We start from the raw sequence: 22,718 nt of genomic DNA on the forward strand, positions 1-22,718 counted from the left end.
CGGTGCTGTGATAACGATGGGGACAGGGCTGGGGGGCCCGATCCCCCTTGTGGGTGCCTGTGGGGTGCCCTGGGGCTTGGGGCTGCCCGTCCCGGCGTTGGGCTGCCCGTGCTGAGTCACCCTGGCCGTAGCCCAGAGCGCCCAGAGCCTTAACCAGAGCCTGCTCCCCCGATCGGAGCCTGAGCTGGCCCAGCTGCAGCCCTGGCAGCGCTCGTGCTGGGAAATATTTGGCAGGGAGAGGCCAGGCGGGGCCCTTGGGGGGGGTGCCTGCCCCCCAGCTCCCCCTGTAAGCGGGGTGGTCCCCGATCTGCTCCCGTGCCCTGCTCGCCAAGGGCCGGGGTGCCACGGCGGCCGTGCCAGGGTAAAGGTGCCGCAGCGTGAACGTGCCGTCAGTAGGTTCCAGGGTGAACGGCCGCCCTCGGGTGCTGTGGTGCTGCGGGCCCCCCGCGCCCCCTGCCTCAGGGGGTGCCCCTTCTCCCTGGGGTGCTGTGGGTGCTGCCACCGAAGTAACCCCCCGTGCCCTACAGCGGGGGCTGCTCCCCACCCGGGGGGGCTGCGCTGCCCCTGGCCTGGATTTTTTTTTTTTGGGGGGGGGGGGGGGGGGGGGGGGGGGGGGGGGGGGGGTTGTGTGCTGCTGCTTCTCTGGGGGGTTCGTTGTTCTCTGGCCCCATGCAGTGGTCTATGGGGGGGACTGGGGGTCCCTGAGGGGGTCCAGGGGTCCTGGGGGGGGGTCCCGGTGTCCCTGGGGGGTCCCCAGCCGCGGCCCGCGGCGGGGCGGGCGCTGTCCGCGGTGCTGGCACGGCGCTCTCCGCGGTGCCCGGCCTTCCTCCCCTCCTCCTCCTCCTCCTCAGCCCCCTCCTCTTCCTCCGCCCGTCCTCCGCCGCCCCCCCCCTTCCTTCATCCCCCTCTTCCTCTTCCTCCAGCCCCCCTCTTCCTCCGTCCTCCCCGCCTGCCTTCAGCCCCCCGCTCCTCTCTCTCACTCCTCTTCCTCCCAGCCTTCCTCTCCCCTCCTCCTCCCCCCCCCCCCCCAGGCCATTCCCCGGCCTTCCTCTCCCCTCCCTCCATCTCTCCCCATCCTCCTCCTCTTCCTCCCCACCTCCCTTCCCTCCTCCTCCTCCTCCTCCTCCTCTTCCTCCCCCAGCGGTGACGTCTCTGGACGTGCCCGTTCCCCGGCCCGGCGCAGGCACCGCTCGGGGCTCCCGCACCTCCCGGGGGGGGGGTCCCGCACCTCCCGGGGGGGTCCCGCACCGGCAGCGCCGTCCGGGGGGCGCGGACCCCGCCCGGGGCCGCCCATGCGGCCGGGGGGCGATGCGGGCGGCGAGGAGCCGGCGGTAGTGCCCGCACCGGGGCCCCCCCGGGAGCATGGGCTGCATCGGCTCCAAAACCACCATCGGTGGGTGAGCGGGGCCGGGGGGGGGCCGGGAGGGGGGTACGGGGGCCGAGGGGGGGGTGGGGGGGGAGAGGGTCACAGGGAGGATGCTTCTGGGGGATCCGGAGGGCTGGGGGATGCGGGGAGGGTGATGGGGGTTAGGGGGGCTATGGGGGTTGCGGGGGGGGAGGAGGGTTGGGGTGGTGTTGGGGGGTAGGGGGTGGGGGGGTGGAGTGGGGGGGGTTGGGGGGTTTGGGGGGTTACGGGGCTTGGGGACGTGGGGAGGGGGCGCAGAGGGTTGGAGGATTTGGGGGGGGGTATAGGGAGTTTGAGCATGCTGGGGGGTTTGGGTTTATATAGGGGATGGGGGCCGTGGAGGTCTTGTGGGGTTGGGGCCTTGGGGTGCTGCTTATGGGGAGCCGGGGGGCGCAGGGGGAGAGGGGAGATAGGGGAAATGGGGGGGGGGGGGGCTGCGAAGGGGCTGGGGGGTGTTTAGAGGCCTGGCGGGGTGTGGGGTGCTGTGAGGGATGGGGGGGGTTTGGGGGTGTCTACGGGGGCTGGCGGGGATGCGGGGTGGTGCCGTGGGGGGGCTGTGGGGGTGCTGCAGCTGCCCTGGGGGTGCTGCTGGGGGGGCGGGGGCGGTGGGTGGCTACGGGGCCGTGCAGTGATCCCAGCCTCTCCTGGGGGCTGGCAGCCGTGGGGGCTGTGTTGGTGCTGGGGGGGCCGATGCCGGGGTGTCCCGGGGGTGCCCCTGCCCACAGCCGATGCCATGGTGATGCCGTCGGCAGCTTCCCCAGGAGCCAGGGGCTGCCCCCGATGGGGATCAGGGCGCTTTGCCCCCCCCCCGTATCCCACCCCACGGCCAGTTGACATCAGCCGGGCCCACCTCGGTGTGTGTGGGGGGGAGGCTCCGTGAGGACGTCCTGCTGTGGCCCCCAGGGGGCTGCAGAGACGTGGGGACCCTCCCCGGCCCCAGCAGTGGGGGACCCAGTGCAGGAGGGGGAGGGAACCCATCTGCCTGGGGATGTCAGGCTGTTGGGATGGAGCGCGGGTGTCCCTGCTCTTATCTGCTCCCCTCCGGTCCCAGAGATGGGGAATTGGAGGGGGTGCAGGAGCACCAACCCCCTCCCCATACCCAACGCTTGGCCCAGGCCCTAAACCCTGCCCAAAGCCCCCCCTTGCTCCCTGCCTACCTTGGCCCCATCCCAGGGGCACCCTGCCATGTCCCCCCGTTGGCACTGGATGCCACCGCTTGCTCCCCATCCCATCCCCATCCCATCCCCATCCCATCCCCGTCGGGTGCGCACAGCCCGAGATGTGCCCTCCGCTGGGGTCTGCTCCCAACACCTCCGCCAAGCCGGGACGTGCGCCCGGTGCTGGTGCCAGGCCGGTGCCGCGCGTTACCGCTGACACAGGCGGACGAGCTGCCCGGGCGTGAGTCACCCGCACCGCAGCGCCGCGGGGGGAAGGATCCCTGCCATGAGTTGTGTCCGGTCTCATGCGGGGCGAGGGATGGCCGCCCCAGGGAGCCCGCCCAGAGCCTCCATCCTGTTGGGGACGGAGGCGCTGAGGCCGCCCCGGCTCTCCCCGCAGTGGCCGTGGACACCACCCTGTGCGTGGAGTGGAAGGAGGTGAAAGCGCTGTCGCCGCTGCGTGCTGCCCGGCCAGCCCCGCTGCACCGCCTGCTGCGCCAGGCCTCCTTCGACAGCCAGGACTTCCTCGAGGTACCACCGAGCCGTGCCGAGCCGTGCCGAGCCGTGCCGGGGCGCACGGCCCCACCGAGCGCGGGGGCCCCGCTGCCTGCCCGCCCTGCCTGGCCCTGCCAGCGCGCAGCCGGCGCCGGGGCTGCTCTGACGTCAGCCCCGAGCCGGGCTGTATCCTGGGAGAAATCAGTCCACGGCGCCGCGTTGCCATGGCAATTCAATTTGTTGCGCGCCTCCAAATCCCGCATCGCTTCCCCACGGCCGTGGGCTAGCCGATGGGAAGCGGGGACCCGCTGCGGGACGCCCCGGCACGGCGGGCACCGGGGAGCCCGGCACAGGCAGCTTTGCACGTGTGTGTGTGTGTGTGTGCGTGAGCTGGGGGGCACCGGCGGTTGCACCAGTTGGCATGCACACGTGTGCGGGTGCACGCCTGTGCAGTGAGCGCACGTATGGGGGTGCACGCGTGTGTGCAGTACCTGTGCACGAGGAGTGTGCACGGAGAGCGCACGTGGGTGCGGCGATCGCATGTGTGCACAGCAAGGGGGGGGGGCCTGTCTGCAGCGAGCGCCCGCGTGTGTGCACGCACACGTGTGCACAGCGTGTGCTTGTGGTCAGCACGAGCACATACGCGGTGATGTGAGCGGGCACACGTGCACGTGTGTGCACTGAAAGCCTTTGTGCTGTGTGTGTATGGGGGTGCAAGCGTGCACAGCACGTGTGCGCACTAACATGGCTCACACCCACGTGCACGCAGCCGGTGGTGCGGTGTACCCACGGTGAGGGTGCTCTGCCCCACTGGGGCTGTTGGCACGTGGCGCACACGGGGCCGTGACGCCCTGCCTGTCCCCGCAGGTCAATGTTGAAGACACTGTCGAGATGCTGCCCAAGTCGCGGCGCGCGCTGACCATCCAGGAGATCGCCGCCCTGGCCCGCTCCTCGCTGCACGGTAACTGCTGGGGGGGGGTGGGGGGGGGTGTCCGGGTGTTGCATGGGGGGGCACCGGGGAGGGCGGTGGGGTCCCCGTGGTGCTGACGCAGCGGCGCCCCAGGCATCTCGCAGGTGGTGAAGGAGCACGTGACGAAGCCGACGGCCATGGCGCAGGGCCGCGTCGCCCACCTCATCGAGTGGAAGGGCTGGTGCAAGCCTGTGGAGCCGCCTGCCGCCCTGGAGAGCGCCTTCAGCTCCTACTGCCACCTGAGTGAGGGCGAGCAGGAGGCGCGCTTCGCCGCAGGTGGGCACCACGCGGGGTCCCCGCATCCCCACCCGTCCCTCCGTCTGTCCGTCCCTCCGTCCCTCCGTCCCACGGGGAGCTGTGCCCCGTCCCAGGGGGCCATCCCTGCCATTCCCCATCCCCGCTGTGACGGCGTGTCCCTGCCACGCTCGCTGCCGGGCACACCGAGGGGCTTGGGGACACCCCCCGGCAGTGACCGCGCTGTCCCTGCCAGGCGTGGCGGAGCAGTTTGCCATCGCCGAGGCCAAGCTGCGCGCCTGGTCCTCGGTGGACGGGGACGACTCCAACGACGAGTCCTACGACGAGGACTTCATGCCCTCCACGGAGAGCTCCCAGCCGACCGGTGAGCGCCTCGGGGACCCGTGGGGACAGTGACCTGCACCGTGGGGCACAGTCCGGTGGGAGGGAGCGGGGTGCCCGGTGCCCAGCCGCGATTCCCATCCTGGTGACCCCCTTACAGCACCGTGCCCTGTGCCGGCACGTCCCCGTGCCGCGCGTGGAGCTCTCTGCGGGCAAAGGGGGCACCGTCCCCGTGGTGTCACTGGGTGTGGGGGTTGGCTTTTACTGGGACGGCACCGGGGCTGACCCCTGCTCCCCGCAGAGCTGTCCGGCTCGGTGCCCGCCAGCGCGCTGCTGCGAGACCTCCTGCAGGGTCACCTGTGCCAGCTGGGCGTGCGGCACGGCTCCTGCGAGCCCGAGAGCGACTCCTCGCACACCCTGTCCCCCGAGACCCTCTGCTCCAGCCTCTGCAGCCTGGAGATGGTGTCGCCCTCCGAACTCACTGCCAAACTGCTGGGCTCCCTGGGGGGCGAGGACCTGCTGCTGCCCAAGCTGCCCCCCCCGGCCAGCCAAAGTGCCTTGCGGGGCCTGGCACGGCTCCGGTGCCAGGACTCCCTGTACCCCGTGTCCTACGCCGAGGCTTGCCTCTCGCCCGCCGAGGACGAGGTGGTGCTGAGCAAGGACTTCCCGCTCTGCCGGAAAGTCTCCGACGTCGCCTCCTCCGGGGTGGTGTCGCTGGAGGAGGAGGAGGAGGATGAGGAGGAGGCTGAGGAGCCGTGAGGCCCCCCCGGGGACCCTGCCTCTCCCGCAGGGGCACCGGCCCCCCGCCACCGCGCCCCGGCCCAGCCCCGCGCTGGGCGAGGGACGGGTCCTGCTGCGGCTCCTTGCGCTAGCAGGGTGCGGGGGGGGGACAGAGAGGTGCCCCCCTCCTTCAGTGTGCCCCCCCGGCCGCACTCGTCCACATCTCTTTGCCCTCATCTGTTGTTTTTTTTGTTTTTTTTCTTTTTTTTGCATGAGAACCGGGGAGGGACTGCGTGGGGAAGGGTGTGGGGGTCAGCCCCCCACCCAACGCCCCGGCGCGCCCCCTCCGTGCCCCCCCAAGACTGATGGGACCTGAATTCATGGGGGCTGGCTGTTCGCATGCTCCCCCCTTCGCCGCTCCGGGCTCCCCTTTTTGGGCACAGGGCCCCCCCCCTCGTAGGCACAGCCGAACCTCTCTGGGCAGCCCCCGGTGCCCCTGCCCTGTGCCCGCATCCTGGGCTGGCAGCACTGGGACTGTGGGGGGGGGGATTTGTGGAGCAGGGGTCTTTTGTCCTCGCCCCCCACTGGCTTTTATTGGACCGAGTTTTATACTGTGAACTGCTGCCTCGGGGTGGGGGGCTGGGGGGGACGTGGATGCGCCGCAGTGCTGGGGCTCTCTCGGCTTTTGTACGCGTGTGGGGCTCGCACGGGGAGGTTGCAGGTGGGGGCCTGGTGGGCACGGCCCCCCCAGCCTGGGTGCTGGGAGGCCACCAGCGACAGCACCCCGCAGACAGCCCCAAAGCGGGCACATGCCGGGGGGCTCAGTGTCCAGAGCCCCCCAGGGCTGCCGTGGGCCAAACTGGGGTGTGTATGGGGGGGTGAGCAGCAGGTCCCGGGACCGACATCCCCGTCCCCAGGTCACTCACCCCTAGCAGGGAACCAAGTGCCTACATGAAGGGCAACCGGCCCCCCCCTCTGGCACGGGGCCCCCCCAGGTGTCCGGGCACACCGTTTGGGGAAGGAATGCCAGTTTTCGCCAACGCTTGCCCCCCCCCTTCTTCCTGCATGGCACGTGTTCTCGTGGGGCCGCTCGCCCACTGCATGCCACCCTTTGCCCGGCCACGGTGTCCCCCCCCTGCACCCCCAGCCCCTCACCCTCCGCGCGCCCTCACTCCCACACCACCAAACACCCCCACTGCTGCCCCATGCCACCCTGTCCCCGCCGTGGGGTCCCCACCCCCGCACGGCCAACCTGCCGGGGGGCGCAGGGGCTGGCCGCCACGCCGAGGGGCTCCCTGCCATCCGGCCAGCGATGGCACCGTGTCCCCGTGCTGTTTGGGGACAGCGGACACCGGGCAGGACGAGCCTGGAGTCGTGGCCCCAAACCCACCCTGGGATGGGGGAAAAGGGGTGTGGGGGCTTTGTTCGGTGTGCGCAGCTCCACAGACGTGCGCGGAGCAGTGCTCGCAGAGGCAACGGGTGCGCGTGTGCACGAGCACATGGGCGTGCGTGCATGAACACGTGTGTGCATGTATATGCACGCCTGCATGTGTGCAAACGTGCGGGTAGCACGTGTGTGCACACCGGTACGTACCCACGGGGTGCCAGGGGCCCTGGGAGATGCCCCCCAGCCCCGTGCCATGGCACCCATGGGTGCCCGCCCCCCCCAGCACCCCCACCTCCGTCCCGCCAGGCCTTCAATAAAGTCAGTGGTGTGAGCGCTGCACCGGCTGCCTCTCCTTGCGCGTGGGGGGCACCTGGTCCCCAAGGGGGGGGGGGGCCCGCTGGGGGTGGCGGGATGGCAGTGACAACGGCACGTCCCCTGCGTGTCCCCCCTGCCGTAGGGTGACGGAGAGGCCCCGGCCGTTATCTCGCATTCCTGGCCGGGGTGGCCGTGCCTCACCGGGCTAATTATGGGCATGCGGCGGCGGGCGCACGGCCGGCCCCCTCCCCTGGGGACCTGGGCGCTGGGGACAGGGGCTCGGTGGCACCGGCACGGTGACATGGCCTCGCTCAGCTCGGCCGCCACGTACCGCGCCGAGTGCATCAGCACCTACAGCCAGGGGCCGGGGCACCCAGAGCCCCGCTTCGAGGGGGAGCGGTACCGCTACGACGCCTTCGGGTACCCAGGTATGGGGTGGGGGGGGACCCCGAGCTGTACCCTCCTGTCCTGAGCCCTGTCCCCTGAGCACCCCATGGCTCTCTGGATCATCCTGCACCCCCTGCCAAGTCCCTTCACGCCCCCCCCCCCCCCCCCCCCCCCGTGCTCCCCAAGGTCCCCAGGCGCTGTGTCCCCAGTTCTTCCCTCCCTGCAATGTCTCAGAAACCCCAGCAACCCCCCCCCAGCCTTCTCCCCCCAAATTTTCCTGGCCATCTCCTGTGTCCCCACCTGTTCCCAGGCCACCCATGCCCCCCCCCCCCCCCCCCCAGACCCTCCTACAGCCTTTGGGCACCCCCAGCCCACCCTGTACCCCCCGGCCCCGTACACCTGGGGTGCCCAGCTCCCCATGCAGCCTTCCCAATGTCCCCAACCACCAGTGTCACCTGCCACCCCCAGCCCCCCCAAAACAGCAGCCCTAGCCTCTCCTGCACCCCCCAATTCCCTTGACACCCCTGAATGCTGTGCCCGCCCCCCCCCTTGCTGACCCCCATGACCGGTCCCCGCAGGGTCCCCGGGGGCCATGTACCCCTGCAGCCTGGGCACCTGGGTGCGGGCCCAGGGGGACACCTACCAGGTGGTGGCCGACGTCAGCCAGTTTGAGCCCCCCGACATCGTGGTGACCACCTCCAATGGCCACGTCGCCATCCGGGCCGAGAAGGTGAGGAGCCGGGGGGGTGGGGGGGGACAGCCCCCGTACCCCAAACACGGGCCCCTGCTGCCTGGGGTGGGGGACAAGCCCCAGCTCTGCCCCGTGGCACCCATCATCTTCCATGGGGGTAACTGGGAGCAGCCACTGCGGGAACTGGGAACTGTCCTCGCTGAGAGTGGGGAAACTGGGAATGGTCACTGGGGTAATGGGGGGACTGGAAACAACCCCTCTGTAAGACTGGGGCAACTGGGAGCTGCTCCCTGCTGGGGTGGCTGGGAATCCCCCACACTTGCACTGGGGTAACTGGGAAGTGCCCACTGTGCATAGCCGTCGTGTGTTGCCGTGCTGTGCCATGCCGCGCTGTGCCATACTGTGCCGTACCGTGCCGCACTGTGCCGTGCTGTGCCGCACTGTGCCACGCTGTGCCGCACTGTGCCACGCTGTGCCGCACTGTGCCGCACTGTGCCACGCTGTACCACACTGTGCCACGCTGTGCCGCACTGTGCCGCACTGTGCCACGCTGTACCACACTGTGCCACGCTGTGCCGCACTGTGCCATACTGTGCCGCACTGTGCCACACTGTGCCACGCTGTGCCGCACTGTGCCATACTGTGCCGCACTGTGCCGCACTGTGCCACGCTGTACCACGCTGTGCCGCACTGTGCCATACTGTGCCGCACTGTGCCGCACTGTGCCACGCTGTGCCGCACTGTGCCGCACTGTGCCACGCTGTGCCATACTGTGCCATGCTGTGCCGCACTGTGCCACACTGTGCCGCACTGTGCCATGCTGTGCCGCACTGTGCCACGCTGTGCCGCACTGTACCATACCGTGCCACGCTGTGCCACACGGTGCCGCACTGTGCCACGCTGTGCCGCACTGTGCCACGCTGTGCCGCACTGTGCCGTACCGTGCCATGCTGTGCCACACTGTGCCACGCTGTGCCGCACTGTGCCGTACCATGCCACGCTGTGCCGCACTGTGCCACGCTATGCCGCACTGTGCCATACTGTGCCGCACTGTGCCGCACTGTGCCACGCTGTGCCGCACTGTGCCGCACTGAGCCGCACTGTGCCACGCTGTGCCGCACTGTGCCACGCTGTGCCGCACTATGCCACGCTGTGCCGCACTGTGCCATGCTGTGCCGCACTGTGCCATACTGTGCCGCACTGTGCCACGCTGTGCCGCACTGTGCCGTACCATGCCATGCTGTGCTACACTGTGCCACGCTGTGCCGCACTGTGCCGTACCATGCCACGCTGTGCCGCACTGTGCCACGCTGTGCCGCACTGTGCCGTACCATGCCATGCTGTGCTACACTGTGCCACGCTGTGCCGCACTGTGCCGTACCATGCCACGCTGTGCCGCACTGTGCCATACTGTGCCGCACTGTGCCACGCTGTGCCGCACTGTGCCGTACCATGCCACGCTGTGCCGCACTGTGCCACGCTATGCCGCACTGTGCCATACTGTGCCGCACTGTGCCGCACTGTGCCACGCTGTGCCGCACTGTGCCGCACTGAGCCGCACTGTGCCACGCTGTGCCGCACTGTGCCACGCTGTGCCGCACTGTGCCGTACCGTGCCATGCTGTGCCACACTGTGCCACGCTGTGCCGCACTGTGCCGTGCTGTGCCACGCTGTGCCACACTGTGCCATGCTATGCCGCACTGTGCCGCACTGTGCCGCGCTGTGCCGCACTGAGCCGCGCTGTGCCACGCTGTGCCACGCTGTGCCGCACTGTGCCACGCTGTGCCACGCTGTGCCGCACTGTGCCACGCTGTGCCACGCTGTGCCGCACTGTGCCACGCTGTGCCGCGCTGTGCCACGCTGTGCCGCGCTGTGCCACGCTGTGCCGCGCTGTGCCGCACTGTGCCGTACCATGCCGGCACCACTTCCCCACAGGTGGCCGAGGACGGCACCGTGTGTGACACCTTCACCCACCAGTGTCGGCTGCCTGAGGACACGGACCCGCTGTCGGTGAGCTGTGCCCTCACCGAAGCTGGCACGCTGCTCATCACCGCCCGGCGCCGCGCCGGCACCCGCCCCGGCGAACCCCCGCAGCCGCTGTACCGCAGCGAGGCCACGCTGGGAGCGGGGCCGGTGCGGGGACAGTGACGGCGACCCCGGTCCATGCAGGGTGGGGGCTCGGCTGGTGCCTCCGTGCTGCGGCATGGTGGCTCTGTTTATAAAGTCCTTTTATTAAATTAATATAAAAATCTCTGTATTTACATGGGGGGTGATGCGGCGAGGCTGTGGCCGTGCCTGGGGGAGCACTGGGGCTGGGGGCTGAGGGGGGGGGGGGTGGAGGTAGTGATGTGGGGAGCCCCAGGAGCTGGCAGGGAAGGTGGGGGGGTGTGGGCAGGCTGGGGGGCACCTGGCCACCCCTGTTGCCGGGTCGAGGGCACCCACCCTACGCCAGGACCCGGTGCGGGCATCCCCCGGTACCCGCGGGGGATAGGGGGGGACCCTGCAGTGCCCGCCCCCAGCGCATGGGTGGGGGACGTGGGGTGGTGGTGGTGGGGTGTCTGGTGTCGCCGTCACTTGTCGGTGTCGCCGTCATCGGGGCCGGCCTCGCGGGGCATGGGGTGGTGCTGGTGGCGGTCCCAGAGCTGGCGCAGGTCGGTGGTGTCGGGCTCGGGCGCGCTGGTGCTGCTGCGGCGGAAGCTGGCGAGCGGTGGCAGCACCTTCACCCCCTTGGCCGTCAGCGAGCCCTCGATGGCCTTGCGGAGCTGCGGGAACCCCAATGTCATCAGCGGGCAGGTGTGGAGCTCCCAACCCCACCGCCAGAGCCCCCCCTGCGGCTCCTCACCTCCTTGAGGGACACCATGCCCACCAGGCGCCCAATACTGGTGACGTACGCGTGGTCGAGGCCCAGCAGTGAGAAGATGGTGTGGGTCTGCGGGGAGACAGGGGGCTCAGAATTTGGGGGGGCAGACTGGAGGGGGGCGCAATGGGCACAAACTGGGGGGGGGAGACACGGGCATACCTTGTGCAGCGAGGTGCACTCCACCAGCTGGAAGGGCGCGGGGTCGATCTGGGCACTGCCGAAGTCCACGGGCTGCTCCAGCTGCTGCTCCTCCCACGCCAGGATCTGGGGCGGGGGGACCAGGCCGTGGGGCATGGCCCCCCCAAAACCTCCGTACCTCCCCATCACGGGGCCGTAGGGCTGTAGGGGCGCCCCTCACCCTCCCCATGGTGGGCATGGGGGGGGTCTCACCTCTGCCGGCGTCATCCGGTCCCCCGCATCCACGTCCTCCTGCGGGAGAGGTGGGGGTGAGCGGGGCCAGCTGGGGGCACCGAGATCAGCCAAGCCCGGCTTGTGATTGGTGGAGAGAACGCGGGCTGGTGCATGATTGGCTGAGGAAAGCGGCTGGGATCAGCCGGGGAGATCCCGGTCGCGCTACGATTCGCCAAGCGGATTTGGGATCGAGAGTTCACACGCCCTGATTGGCCGAGCGGAAATCGGGACAGGCTGAGATTGGCTGCGCAGATGTGGGCCAAATGGGATTGGCCAAGCAGAATCGTGCCGGGCTCCTGATTGGTTAAGAGGATCCAGGCTGGCCTCTGATTGGCTGAGAGGAGCCACACCCTGCCTGCAGCTTACCGTGATGGAAATGCGGACGTGCTTGGCCTTGCGAGGGGCCGTGCCCTGCGCCTGGCACCACGCGGGAGAGACGGCGGCGTTAGGGGCGGCACCGTGGGGAGGGGCCGGTCAGGATGGGATGGGAAAGGTGGGTGAGGGATGGGATGGGATGGGATTGGGTTGGGTTGGATTGGGTTGGGTTGGGTTGGGATGGGCCGGGTCGGGTTGGGATGAATGGGTTGGGTTGGGATGGGTTGGGTCGGGTTGGGATGAATGGGTTGGGTTGGGTTGGGTTGGGATGGGATGGATGGATGGGTTGAAATGGGATGGGAGAGATGTGTTGGGAGGGGATGGGATGGGATGGGATGGGATGATTGGGTTGGAATGGGATGGGATAGATGTGTTGGGATGAGATGAGATGGGATGGGATGGGATGGGATGGGATGATTGGGTTGGACTGGGATGGGATAGATGTGTTGGGATGAGATGGGATGGGTTGGGATGGATGGGGTGGGAAGGGCAGGAACAGGAAGGGATAGGCAGGGTGGGAAGGTTCAAGTAGGGATGGGAAAGAATGGGATGGGAAAGGTCAAGTGGGGATGCAGAGGGATGGGATGGGCAGGAACAAGCGCTCACCTCCGCGGGCTCTGCAGCAGTGTTGGCACAGAAGAGGCTCTTGAGGGCGATGCCGGAGGTGTCAGCAGTGCCGGCTGCAGGTGGGCAGAGGGGTCAGCGCAGGGACATGGCGGGGGGGGGGGGTTCCATGGGGGGCACAGGGCACAGACTCACCAGGGGGGCTGTTGGTGGGGACGCTGGGCACCCGCTTCAGCGCTGGCTTCAGGGGCTTGCGGGAGCTGCCGCGCGTGGGGGCGAAGGAAGAGGCTTCCGTGTTGATCTGCGAGAAGGAAGGGACAGGGTTGGGGGACGCGGGCACCCTGGTGGGGGCACCCCAGGGTGGCTGCCCCTGCAGCCCCCTCACCTGGAAGCAGACGCTGGCTTCAGAGAGCCGGTGCCCATCCTCGAAGCTTGCCCGTGCCCTCTGCCGCAGGGCCTGGAGCCGGCGCTGGGGATGGAGCTGCTGGCTGAGCAGGGCCCCCACCTGCTCCCGCTCGATGGAGCCCAGCAGGATCATGGACTCTGATGGTGGAGAGGGAACAAATGTTGGAGGGGATGGTGCCGTGGGGACCCCGGAGATGTACCAGAGCTGCCCCTGCCCGCCTCTCACCAGCTGAATCCACCAGCGCCAGGCTCTTCATCTTGGTGCTGTGCAGGACGTGCTGCAGGTCCCGGTACTTGCAGTTGAGGGAGACGTAGGGGATGTCCCGCACCATGATGTCCTCCACCCGCACGTTGTATTTCCTGCCCGGGGCAGGCACGGTGACCTCAGTGTGGTGGCCACATCATGCCACTGGCCCCATCCCCGTGCCCCGTGGCAGGGCTGGCTGGGGACGTGGGGACACAGCAGGGTGGCACTCACTCGTGGTGCCCCCAGCCCAGCTCGGGGAGGTAGGGCAGCTTCTTGATGCGGATGATGCTGTCGTAGAGCGAGGGCTGGAGGCTCTGGGCCACGGCGTTGGCCAGGATGACGGCGATCATGACGGGCAGGATGTGCGAGATCTGTCCCGTCAGCTCGAAGACGATGACGGCCGTGGACACCGTGTGGGTGACGGCGCCCGACAGCGCGGCCGCCCCTGCGCCCGCGCGCGTCCCCGGGAGACACAGGGGCAGCCATCAGGTGCCCGTCTGCCTGCCCGCGGGGCCATGTCCCGCACCCCTGGGACACCCTTGGGACATCCCCATTGGCAGGGGTCACCCAGAACCCCAGCAGCTCCCTTGGAGCACCCCCGAGCGGTGGCACGCGGCGTCCCCAGCGTGGTGCTTACCCACCACGGCGTAGCCCCCCGGCACGATGCGGTAGGTGTTGCTGTCGGTGTGGATGCCGTCGGGGAACCAGGCTGCCATGCTCTCCCCCACCAGCCGCCCGAAGGCTGCCCCTGCCCACAGAGAGGGGTTGGCGGGGGCCGTGGGGACCCGACCCCTCTCCTGCCCCCAGGCCGCGCCGTGGGACACCCACGGAGGAGGGAGCCCCAGGGCCGGGCCGGCTCTCACCGATGACGAAGACGGGCATGAAGGCTCCGCAGGGCACCGGGATGGTGGTGGCCAGGGCTGACATCCAGAACTGCGCAGGGGACATGGACTCACGTCAGTTGCCCCCCCCCCCGGCCTGGCTCTCCTCCAGCCCCAGCCGTGCCCCACAGCCGTGGAGCAGGATGCGGGCACAGCCCCGTGCCGTGGGGCAGCCGCCTCCTCCCAGGGGGCACCCAGCCAGCACCTCCCGGGGGCACCTGGTGGCATCCCGCCAGCACCTCCCCGGTGGCACCTCGGTGGCTCCCGGCCAAGATCTCTTTGGCAGCATGTTGGTGGCACCATGCCACCACCTTGGTGGCCGCCCCGTGCCTCCTGGTAGCACCTCGGTGGCAAGCATCCAGCACCTCCTTGGTGGCATCCAGGAGTCACCCCCACCCTCACCAGTGCCAGCTGGTGGCAGCCAGGGGCTGGCTGGGGCCAGCCGGGGCATGACGCACCTACCTTCATGAGGATGAAGACGACGAGGGTGACGAAGACGTTGGAGCGGGGATTGCGCCAGGCCTCCAAGATGCCAATGTACTCGAACTCATCGCTGGGCTCCCGCTTGGACCACGTCTGGTTGTCAAACAGCGTCACCAGCGTGTCCTTCTGGGTGAGCTGGGGAGGCGCAGGGGTGAGCCAGGGGTGCTGCTGGTGGCCCACGGGGCCAGCACTTTGCCCCCTGGCCCCACTGTGGCTACCTGTCCGGCCATGAACTGTCCGAAGCCGGGTGGGAAGGTCAGCGTGGAGATGAGCAGCGTCACCAGAGCAGGGAACAGCAGGCGCCTGGCGGGGTGGCACGGGGGGAAGTGACACCGGTGCAGCCCCAGCCCTGCCACCCCGGAGGGGACGGTCACTCTGTCCTGGCGGTGGGGACGACAAGGCACCTACTTCTTCATCAGGAAGCGGTTGATGGTCTTCTGGCGGCGCATGAACTGCACGATCTTGCGGTTGAGGTAGACGAAGAGTGCGCCCCCGAAGCCACTGGCGATCCTGAGGGTGAGCCGGGGGTGAGCGCCCGCGTCCCGCTGCCACCCTGGGGACGTGGGGACAGGGACGTGGGATGGGGCAGCCACACTCACCCGATGACAGCGAAGGCAGGCAGCTCCTGCAGGTCGAAGGGGAAGTCAAGGCGGAATCGGGTTTTGAAGAGCGCTGTGATGGTCTCTGGGGGCACGGCGGGGGTCAGCGGGGCCGGGTGGGGGACGCCAGTGCCCCTCAGCCTCCCGCCCCACAGGAGGTACCTTCGTCCTTGATCCAGACAGCCAGGACACGGAAGATGAAGGCGCTGAAGGTGGCGGCGAAGAAGCCGCGCCAGTAGTTGCGGACGGCGAAGAAGGTGGAGGTGACCTCGATGCTGAACAGGACACCTGGCACCAGGGAGGGGGGAAGGACGAGAGGAGAGGGAGGCGAAAGCCAGGCAGAGACCAGGCTCCTGGCATGCTTCCCGCATCCCTCCCGGGGCCCCCGCGGGGCTGGCCGGCCCCACGGCCACGCTGTGGGTCACGGGCTTCCTCGGCAAAGCGCACGGCCGGTCCCCGGCCGTCTGCACCGGGTGCGAGCAAGAGGGCAGTGCGGGGACGTGAGCAGGCACGGGGTGGGGTGGGCGGCAGCCGGCTCTGGGGCTGGGGGCGCACGCAGACGGACGGACAGACAGGTGGGTGGACGGGGTGGCTCAGCACGCACGGGGCAAGGCAAGAGTTAGACACGGCACCAACCTACGGGCAGGGCTCAGCGGGGCCGGAGCGGGGAGCTCCCTGGAGCGTAGCGTGGCGGGGGAGAGGACGAGACGAGACGTTACACCTCCGGGAGGACGGCGCCCGCTCCTCCCTTCCTCCTCCGCCCCGCGGGCACCCTGTCTAGCAGCACTGCCTCTCCCATGCCAGCCGGCCCCGGGGGGCACGGGGCGGGCAGGTCCCTGTCCCCCGCCTGGCAGCGAGGGGCGCGAGGGGCAGGGTCCTGCTGGCCTCCCCGCGAGGACCCAGGAGCCCGGGCAGGACGTGGGGGCGGGGGGGACCCTACCTCCGATGGGGGCGGCGAAGCAGCAGCCGACACCGACGGCGCAGGCGGCTGCCAGCATTTCGGTGTTCCTCGCCTCGTTCTGCGGGTGGGAATTGGGTCAGGGGGTGCTGCCCCCCCTCATCCCCCCCAGACCCTGCCTGTCTGCCCACTCACCTCATAGATGCCCCCGAAGAAGGAGAGGAAGCGGCTGAGCAGGGCTGCGCACATGCTGGCGATGTGGACGAAGGGGCCCTGCAGGGACACAACAAGGGGGGGGGCTGAGTTTCATGCCCCCACCATGCCCACCGCCTGCCCCGGCCCCAGGCAGTGCCCTCACCTCCTTGCCCAGGGGCATGCCGCTGCCCAGGGCGCACGTCAGCCCGATCACCTTGGCCACGAAGGTCTTGAGGGTGAGGTACTCCTTCAGCACGACCCCCCGCAGGATGGTCTTCATCTCGGGGATCCCCGAGCCTGGTGCCACAGGGACAGCCCTGACCCACGGCCCTAGGGGGCCCTTGGAAGACCCTCAGGACCCCCAACCCTATAGCCCAGGACACCCAGGAGGGGAGACCCCAGCATCTTACCCACAGCCTGGGGGGCGAGGATCTGGGTGAAGCCAGCCGAGAAGGTGATGAGCACGGTGGGGTAGGTGACCCAGGCCAGGTACTGCAGCAGCACGTTGGTGTCCAGGCCCCCGTACATCCACTTCTGGGCTACGGGCGCAGCAGGCGAGACGGGTCGCGGGTGGCAGGGGACATGGCACAGCCCCACAGCACGGCCACCCCGTGGGTCCACCTGGGGAGCCCGCCACCCACCCGTGCCCACTCACCTTGGAGGCAGGTGGCGATGGCGAAGTCCATGGCCCAGCTCACCAGCGCCATGACCAGCCCCAGGAGGATGAGGAAGACCCAGTCCTCGCCCACCCTGGCGATGAAGAACCGCTGGCACCGCACGGCGCAGCCTGCGGGCACAGGGCAGGCTCAGGGCCGGGCGCCCCGGGGATGGGCACACGGGGGGCAGCACCGCCACGTGCTCCAGCTGCGAGGACGCCGCGTGTGCAGGGACACAGCTTGGCCCCGCGCCGCTCGCACAAGCGCTGCCCCCTCGGCACGGCCCCAAGAGGAGCGGTGGGGGCCCCCCCCCATCCCTGCTATTTTGGGCCATTGTGTCCCCGCTGCCCGGCGGGCAGGTGGCATTGTCCTCGGCGCCAGTGTCCCATGACAGCAGGAGAAACCCTACCCGCAGCCGCGGTGCCCAGAGGCGCGTGAAGCTGCACGGCCGCCTTGTCCCCGTCCCCCCTCCGTGTCCCCTCACTGCCCCCCCTCCGTGTCCCCTCACCGCAGCGGGGGGCGCAGCAGCCCTGGCTGTACTCCAGCAGCTCGGAGGGGCGGCGTGGCTGCGGGGTGCCGTCGTCCCCCTGCTCCTGCTGCAGCCGCAGCCGGGCTGCCTCGTCCTTGGCAAAGGTGCCCAGGTCCTGCGTGTAGCGCCCATACATCTGGGGGGGAAGGAGAGGGGACAGGCGTTGGGGGGCGGCCAGGTGGGGAAACTGAGGCAGGGGAGCGGCGAGCACTGGTGGGGGACTGTGGGAGGGGACAGGTGACAGCACCCCGTGGGGAAAGGGGTGGCAAATGTTTTTTTTTTTGGGGGGGGGGAGGCATGGAAGGGGCTGGGCAGATCACGGCGTGCGGGGATCGATCGCGATTGTTTCGCCCACCACGTGCTGAGCACGAGTACCCGGCCCCGCTGGTACCAGTCCCCAGCCCTGCCCAGGTGCCGCGGACACCGGGCTGGGCTGGTGGTGGGTGGAGAAGGGCCTCCGGTGCCAGGAGCACGGCCAGGCTGGCTGGGCGATTCTCTGAGGGCTGATATTGGGGTTGTGCTCGCACTGGCTGTGCGCCTCCCCTCGGCACCATTAGAAATACGGTTGGGATGCCCCCCACGGGGGGGGGTGCCCTTGGCATGCCACGTGCCCCAGGCTGGGGGCAGGAGGGCAGCGTGGGGCAGGGCATTGGCCACAGGCAAGGGGGAAATTTGGGAGCAAGGGGGTGCGAGGCAAACAGGGGCACGGTGCCCAGATGGTGGACACCCCCTCCTCCTCGGGTGGCACGTGGCACGTGGCCTGGCCCCGGGCAGTGCCCCCCGTGCCAGCCGGGAGCTCTTTGTGCCTGTCCTCCCCGCCGAGCTGGGGGCACTTGTCCCGCGCGAGCGGGCACTGCCAAGGGCTCGGTTGCTTGGTTTCCGCCTCGCTCCCCCCCAGCACGACCTGAATGCCAAGCGCCAGAGCTTGGCCCGGCACAAAGGGAGGCTTCAGGGCCGCGGGGGCCCCTGCCAGGCTCCCACGTCGGGGTGACGTGAGCCCCATGCCGATGGCGCGCCCACCCGCCGTGCCGCACGTGGCCGCCCTGCAGCCCCCGGCCCGGCACCGTGCCCAGCAGAGGGGCCCCGGCACGGGTGGGCACCGCGCTCAGCACGTGGGCAGCACGGCCCCGGCTGCCACCGGCGATGCCCGACCCCGCTCACGCACCCCAGGGCACGTGCCAGCTCCCGTGGGGACGGCGCGGAGGTGCATTCCCCGTGGGGCATCGCTCCCCACTGCGCATCCTGCCCAGCTCCCTCTGGCACGGAGCAGAAAGCAGCCAGAGTGGCGCCGGCTGGATTCTCTGCTGTCTGATACCCGGGCTGAGCTCAGCGGTGGGGGGAGAAAGGGAAGGGACACGTGTCCATCGCTAACCCTCCTGGCACGGATCGTGCCCTGAACTCCTGCTCCGCACGGGGCTCGGCGGGTCCTTGGCCCTAGGGGAATGTGCAAGGGGCAGGCGCGAGCGGGGCGGAGGCGGCGGAGACGCCAGCTCAGCCTCCTCGGGGCTGGATTCAGCATCGCCTGCCAGAGGAGGACCCCGGCCCCGCACGGGGCCCGGCGTTCAAAGGCTCCCTTCGGGCCAGGCTTGTTTCCTCTGGAAGAACAAACGGCCCCGCGCCCGAGGAGCGCTGTCGGCTTGCCAAGCGCCCGCCTCCCCCTGACCTCGCTGCCCCCCTAAGCTGGGACCGGGGCACCCCCAGGCCGGCTCCATGCCCCATGCCGGGAGCTGGAACGCTGCCCCACAGGTATTGGGGTCCCTGGCGGGATGCCCCTATAGCTGCAAGGGGGTTAGCCTGGCTGGGAGTGGGGTTGCTCCCCTCTGACCCCCATCTGCAGCCAACCCCGCTTGTAACGGGGCGATGGGAGCCAAGGGGCCATGCCACCGCCCCACGGGCATGGCATGGGCCCCTTGGGGTGCCCCGTGGCAGGGCCGGGCAGCCCCGGCTGCTGGCGAGGGCCAGCGGTGGGTTCTGCCTTCCTCCTCCTCCTCCTCCCGCTCGGGTTATTTTTCCACAAAGGCCTTTTGAAACACAAACAGCCCCGGGACTCCGGCCTCCGCCGCGAAGCAGCTGAACAATCACAGTGCCGGGCGGGCAGGGAGCGGGCACGGGGGGGGGCCTGGCGGGGGGCACACGGGGACACGGGCGCGGGCCGAGGCCGGTATTTTGGGACCGGGCTCCCCCGCTGCAGGCACGAGCCGTGCCGAGCCCCTCGGGCCGTGCCAGCCCGCGGTGCCCGCTGCGCCCGGGTGATGCAGTGCACAGGGCTCCGCTGTGTCCCCGTGCCACCCCGTCCCATGGCAGCCGGGGCACTGAGCCCTCCTGGAAGGGGTGCCCACGGCCGTGGGAGCCACAGCCTCCCCTTTCGTCCCTACTCCCCCCAGATCAAGCAGGCAGGAGGAGCGGGGTCCCCGTCCTGCGCCGGGGCTGCTGGCACACAGGGAGGGCACACAGGGCCAGCTGACCTCCCCCCCCAAAATGTGACCCTGGTGGGGGCATTTAAAGGGGGAGCGGGGGTCCCCTGGGGTGGCAGCCAGGGGGACAGAGAGGCTGGGGGGGGGATCCGTGTCACGCTGCCTGTCTTAGCCGGGCTCTAATCGCCCTGAGCGGCTCCGCGGCGAACAAGGGCAGTTTGTCGAGCTTAATCCTCCCCCCCAGAGGCCCTTTGCTTCCCTGGCATGCGGGGGGCACCGGGGCTGGCACGGACCCTGGGCACCCCTACCCCTGCCGGGGGCTTTCCCACAGGCACCCACCCCACACATCCCACGCAGCGTGGGGTGTCCAGGGCGGGCACAACGTGGGGGCACGGGGCAGACAGCGGGGCTGTCCCCAGGGCTGGCAGGCTCCGGCCGGAGCCCAAGGCTCTGGGCAGGTGCTGGCAGGAGCCGGAGGTGCTGGGGAGGGCTGGGCACCCGCCCTCCTGCCTGGCACGGGGGCGGCTTCCGAAAGCCAGGCACGAGGCCACGGGACAGGCGCCCGTCCCCAGCCTCGCCCGTGTGGGCGAGCCTCGGGCGGCTTCGGGAGCCTTTCCGCAGCCCTGAGGCCATGGGGATGGGCACCCCGAGGTGCCCAGGGCGTGGGTGCCTCCCCGCCTTGAGGAGAGCAGGGCAAAGTCTGCCGGCACCATGTGAGGCTGCCCTGATGCCAGCCCTGTGCCAGCGTGCCTCTCCCCTCCTGCGCTGCCCACAGGCTCCCCGGCACCGCGGTGCCTCTGCGTATGCGCTGTGGACACGGCGTGGGGGGGTCAGTCTGGTGCTGGGGGGGAGAAAGGGGCAGCCCCGTGGCTCCCGTTGGATGGAGCAGAGCCAGAGCACGGATCGGGGAGATGCCAGGCAGCCAGACCCCGCAGGGGATGGGGCGGCTGGGGGTGGGCACCACGGGGATCCCAGATAAAGGTGCCTGGGAGGACAACGCGTGCCCGGCGCAGCGGGAGCACCGCGCCACGCGCCAGCCCTGCTGCACGCAGCCGGCTCAGGCTCCCCGCAAACCCGGGGAGCTGCGGGCACGGGTGCCCGGTGGTGGCTCTGCCCCTTCCCTGCCCGCCTCTCCTGCCCTGCCCGCCCGCAGGCCTTTGCCAGGGCAAAGTACCCGTTTGCCGAGCCACGCCGGGCGCTGGCCCAAGCAGGGGCCGGGGAGAAGCACCTTTGGCCGGGATGTCAGAGGGCTGCGGGCAGTGGAGGGGGCTGTGGGCACGGCGGGGAGGGAGATCACCGCGGGGCAGCTGGGCACCGGGGGGGGGGCAGCGGGGAGGGGACGGAGTCGTAAACACAGGGCTAAGGTTGCAGGCGGGGGAGATACGCTATCTGCGGGGCAGAGGGCTGGGGCCGGGTGGAGCGTGGGGGGGTAAAGGGTGCCGGGTGGCGCGGAGGCACCCCCGGAGGGGCCCTGGGGGTGGGCGTCACCCCCCCCCCCCCCCCACGATGAGGGCTTGCTGGGGAGGGGGGGGGGTGATGGTGGAAGCATGAGCAAGGGTCCTGCTGTGAGGCTGGGGCCTCCAGTGGGCTCCCGGAGCACTGGGGAGCTGTGGGATGGCACCAAGAATCCCTCCCCCCCCGCCCCCCGCCCCAGCGCCCTGCCCAGCCACAGGTGGTCCCCAGAGCTCCGGGGGGGGCGGGGGGCACAGCGAGGCCATGGAGGGGGGGGGGGGGCGGGACAGGACAGGTGTCATTGGCCCTGCCGCCCCGAGCAGAGCACCCCGGGGTGGGGGGGGGGGAACGGGCACAGCCCCCCCAGCCCCGTCACCCCCTCCCCGAGCCGTGCTGCTGCCCCCGGTGCCCCCGCCGCGCCCGGTGCCCCCCGCGGTGCGCCCGGTGCCCGGTGCGGGCTGCGCTCACCAGGGTCTGCTCGTACTGCAGCGCCCGCTGCTCCGCGCTCTCGGAGGCCATGGTGCCGGTGCTGCCGGTGCTCCTGGCCGTGCCGGTGCCGGTGCCGGTGCCCGCGGCGGCAGCGGCTCCTCCCGGGCCGTGCGGGGCGGGCCCCGGGGCACTGCCCGGGGGTGGGACCGGCCGCGCTCCGCCTCCGCCGCCAGCACCCGGCACCGGCACCGGGGAACGGGGGGTGCGCGGGGCGGGGGGGCTCTGCCCTGCTCGGGGGCTGCCGGGGGGCACTCGGCGCCCCCCGGGCTGGGGTGACCCTGGAGCCCCCCGCCGCGGGCCATGCGCTCCTTTCCGCGGGCACAGGGACCCGCAGGGGGGTGGTGCTGCTCCCCCCAGCCCCGTTGTGGGGTGGGGGCGGCTGGTTGGGAGCAGAGGGGACAGAACTGGGGGGCACCGAGCTGGGGTCCAGCCCCCAGCCCCATGGGGGGTCGGGGCTGGGGAGCAGAGTGCCCCCATGCCTTGGCATCGCCGGGGACGAAGCAGGGGGACCGGGGATGCCCGCAGGCTGCAGGCACCTCGAGGACCCGTCGGAGGCACCCAAGGGTGCAGGGAGCACGTCCTTACCGCGGCACCGCTCAGCGCCCCGGCGATGCCAGCCCGGGGAGGGGATCCTGGACTCCTCTCTTCGCTGCCGGACCCGCTGGGCAGCAGCAGCTCAGCCCTCTCCGGAGGGGCGCGCGGGCACAGCTTGGCACCGGCGCTCCTTGGGCGAGGCGCTCGGGCATGGCACGCCGGCTGCTGTCCCCCCGGGGCCACCAACACCTCCGTCTCCCCGCCGTGATGGGCTCAGGGGCAGCCGGGACAGGCGGCAGGGCCGAGCTCTCCCTGGTCCCCCTGGCACCGCGTGGCACGCTCGGCAGGGATGGAGCCGTGGCACCGCGGGGCTGGCGGTGCGGGACCAGGACCGGGCTGGTCCTCACTGCCCCGCTGCCACCTTCTGCTCTAACGCTGGCACCCTGAGCGCTGGGTGATGATGGCCGGGGCGGGCGTTGGGCTTTGCCAGGCTGGAAGGGGTCATTGCCGGACGCAGTTTGTGGCAGGGAGGGGATAAAATGGACGTCCCGCTCATTGCTGCCCCGCGCACGGAGTCCCCTCCTGGCTCGTCAGCTCCTGGCACTGCCCCGCGGCAACCGGGA

The 22,718-nt window shown here is 70.5% G+C and overlaps 3 protein-coding genes across 4 annotated transcripts; 2 read left to right on the top strand and 1 right to left on the bottom strand.

Moving 5' to 3' along the window:
• Positions 1 to 1,053: 1,053 nt before the first annotated feature.
• FAM131A (family with sequence similarity 131 member A) lies at positions 1,054 to 5,561 on the top strand. The gene is made up of 6 exons (XM_067002694.1): positions 1,054 to 1,393; positions 2,963 to 3,093; positions 3,925 to 4,018; positions 4,121 to 4,303; positions 4,518 to 4,646; positions 4,905 to 5,561. The coding sequence occupies exons 1-6, from the start codon at positions 1,363 to 1,365 to the stop codon at positions 5,360 to 5,362; spliced, it is 1,026 nt and encodes a 341-aa protein (XP_066858795.1). The 5' UTR covers positions 1,054 to 1,362; the 3' UTR covers positions 5,363 to 5,561.
• A 1,633-nt stretch (positions 5,562 to 7,194) lies between these two features.
• On the top strand, positions 7,195 to 10,277 carry LOC136791476 (heat shock protein beta-7-like). The gene is made up of 3 exons (XM_067002695.1): positions 7,195 to 7,453; positions 7,991 to 8,142; positions 10,039 to 10,277. Exons 1-3 carry the CDS (start codon positions 7,237 to 7,239, stop codon positions 10,249 to 10,251), a joined length of 582 nt encoding a protein of 193 aa, XP_066858796.1. The 5' UTR covers positions 7,195 to 7,236; the 3' UTR covers positions 10,252 to 10,277.
• Positions 10,278 to 10,519: 242 nt separating this feature from the next.
• On the bottom strand, positions 10,520 to 21,677 carry CLCN2 (chloride voltage-gated channel 2). 2 transcript variants are annotated; one of them, XM_067002692.1, is made up of 24 exons: positions 21,541 to 21,677; positions 17,186 to 17,342; positions 16,677 to 16,808; positions 16,432 to 16,560; positions 16,185 to 16,318; positions 16,022 to 16,099; positions 15,869 to 15,947; positions 15,091 to 15,216; positions 14,929 to 15,013; positions 14,738 to 14,839; positions 14,548 to 14,632; positions 14,309 to 14,464; positions 13,829 to 13,898; positions 13,603 to 13,713; positions 13,197 to 13,410; positions 12,945 to 13,078; positions 12,699 to 12,856; positions 12,509 to 12,614; positions 12,356 to 12,429; positions 11,741 to 11,791; positions 11,354 to 11,392; positions 11,123 to 11,227; positions 10,946 to 11,032; positions 10,520 to 10,865 (listed from the first exon to the last, which is right to left on the bottom strand). In XM_067002692.1, the coding sequence occupies exons 1-24, from the start codon at positions 21,589 to 21,591 to the stop codon at positions 10,674 to 10,676; spliced, it is 2,655 nt and encodes an 884-aa protein (XP_066858793.1). In that variant the 5' UTR covers positions 21,592 to 21,677; the 3' UTR covers positions 10,520 to 10,673. The 2 variants fall into 2 exon arrangements, with proteins under 2 accessions (XP_066858793.1, XP_066858794.1); XM_067002693.1 differs by lacking the exon at positions 11,741 to 11,791.
• Positions 21,678 to 22,718: the final 1,041 nt, after the last annotated feature.

The sequence above is a fragment of the Anser cygnoides genome, chromosome 9, assembly GCF_040182565.1.
Source record: "Anser cygnoides isolate HZ-2024a breed goose chromosome 9, Taihu_goose_T2T_genome, whole genome shotgun sequence".
Classification (NCBI taxonomy): Eukaryota; Metazoa; Chordata; class Aves; order Anseriformes; family Anatidae; genus Anser; species Anser cygnoides.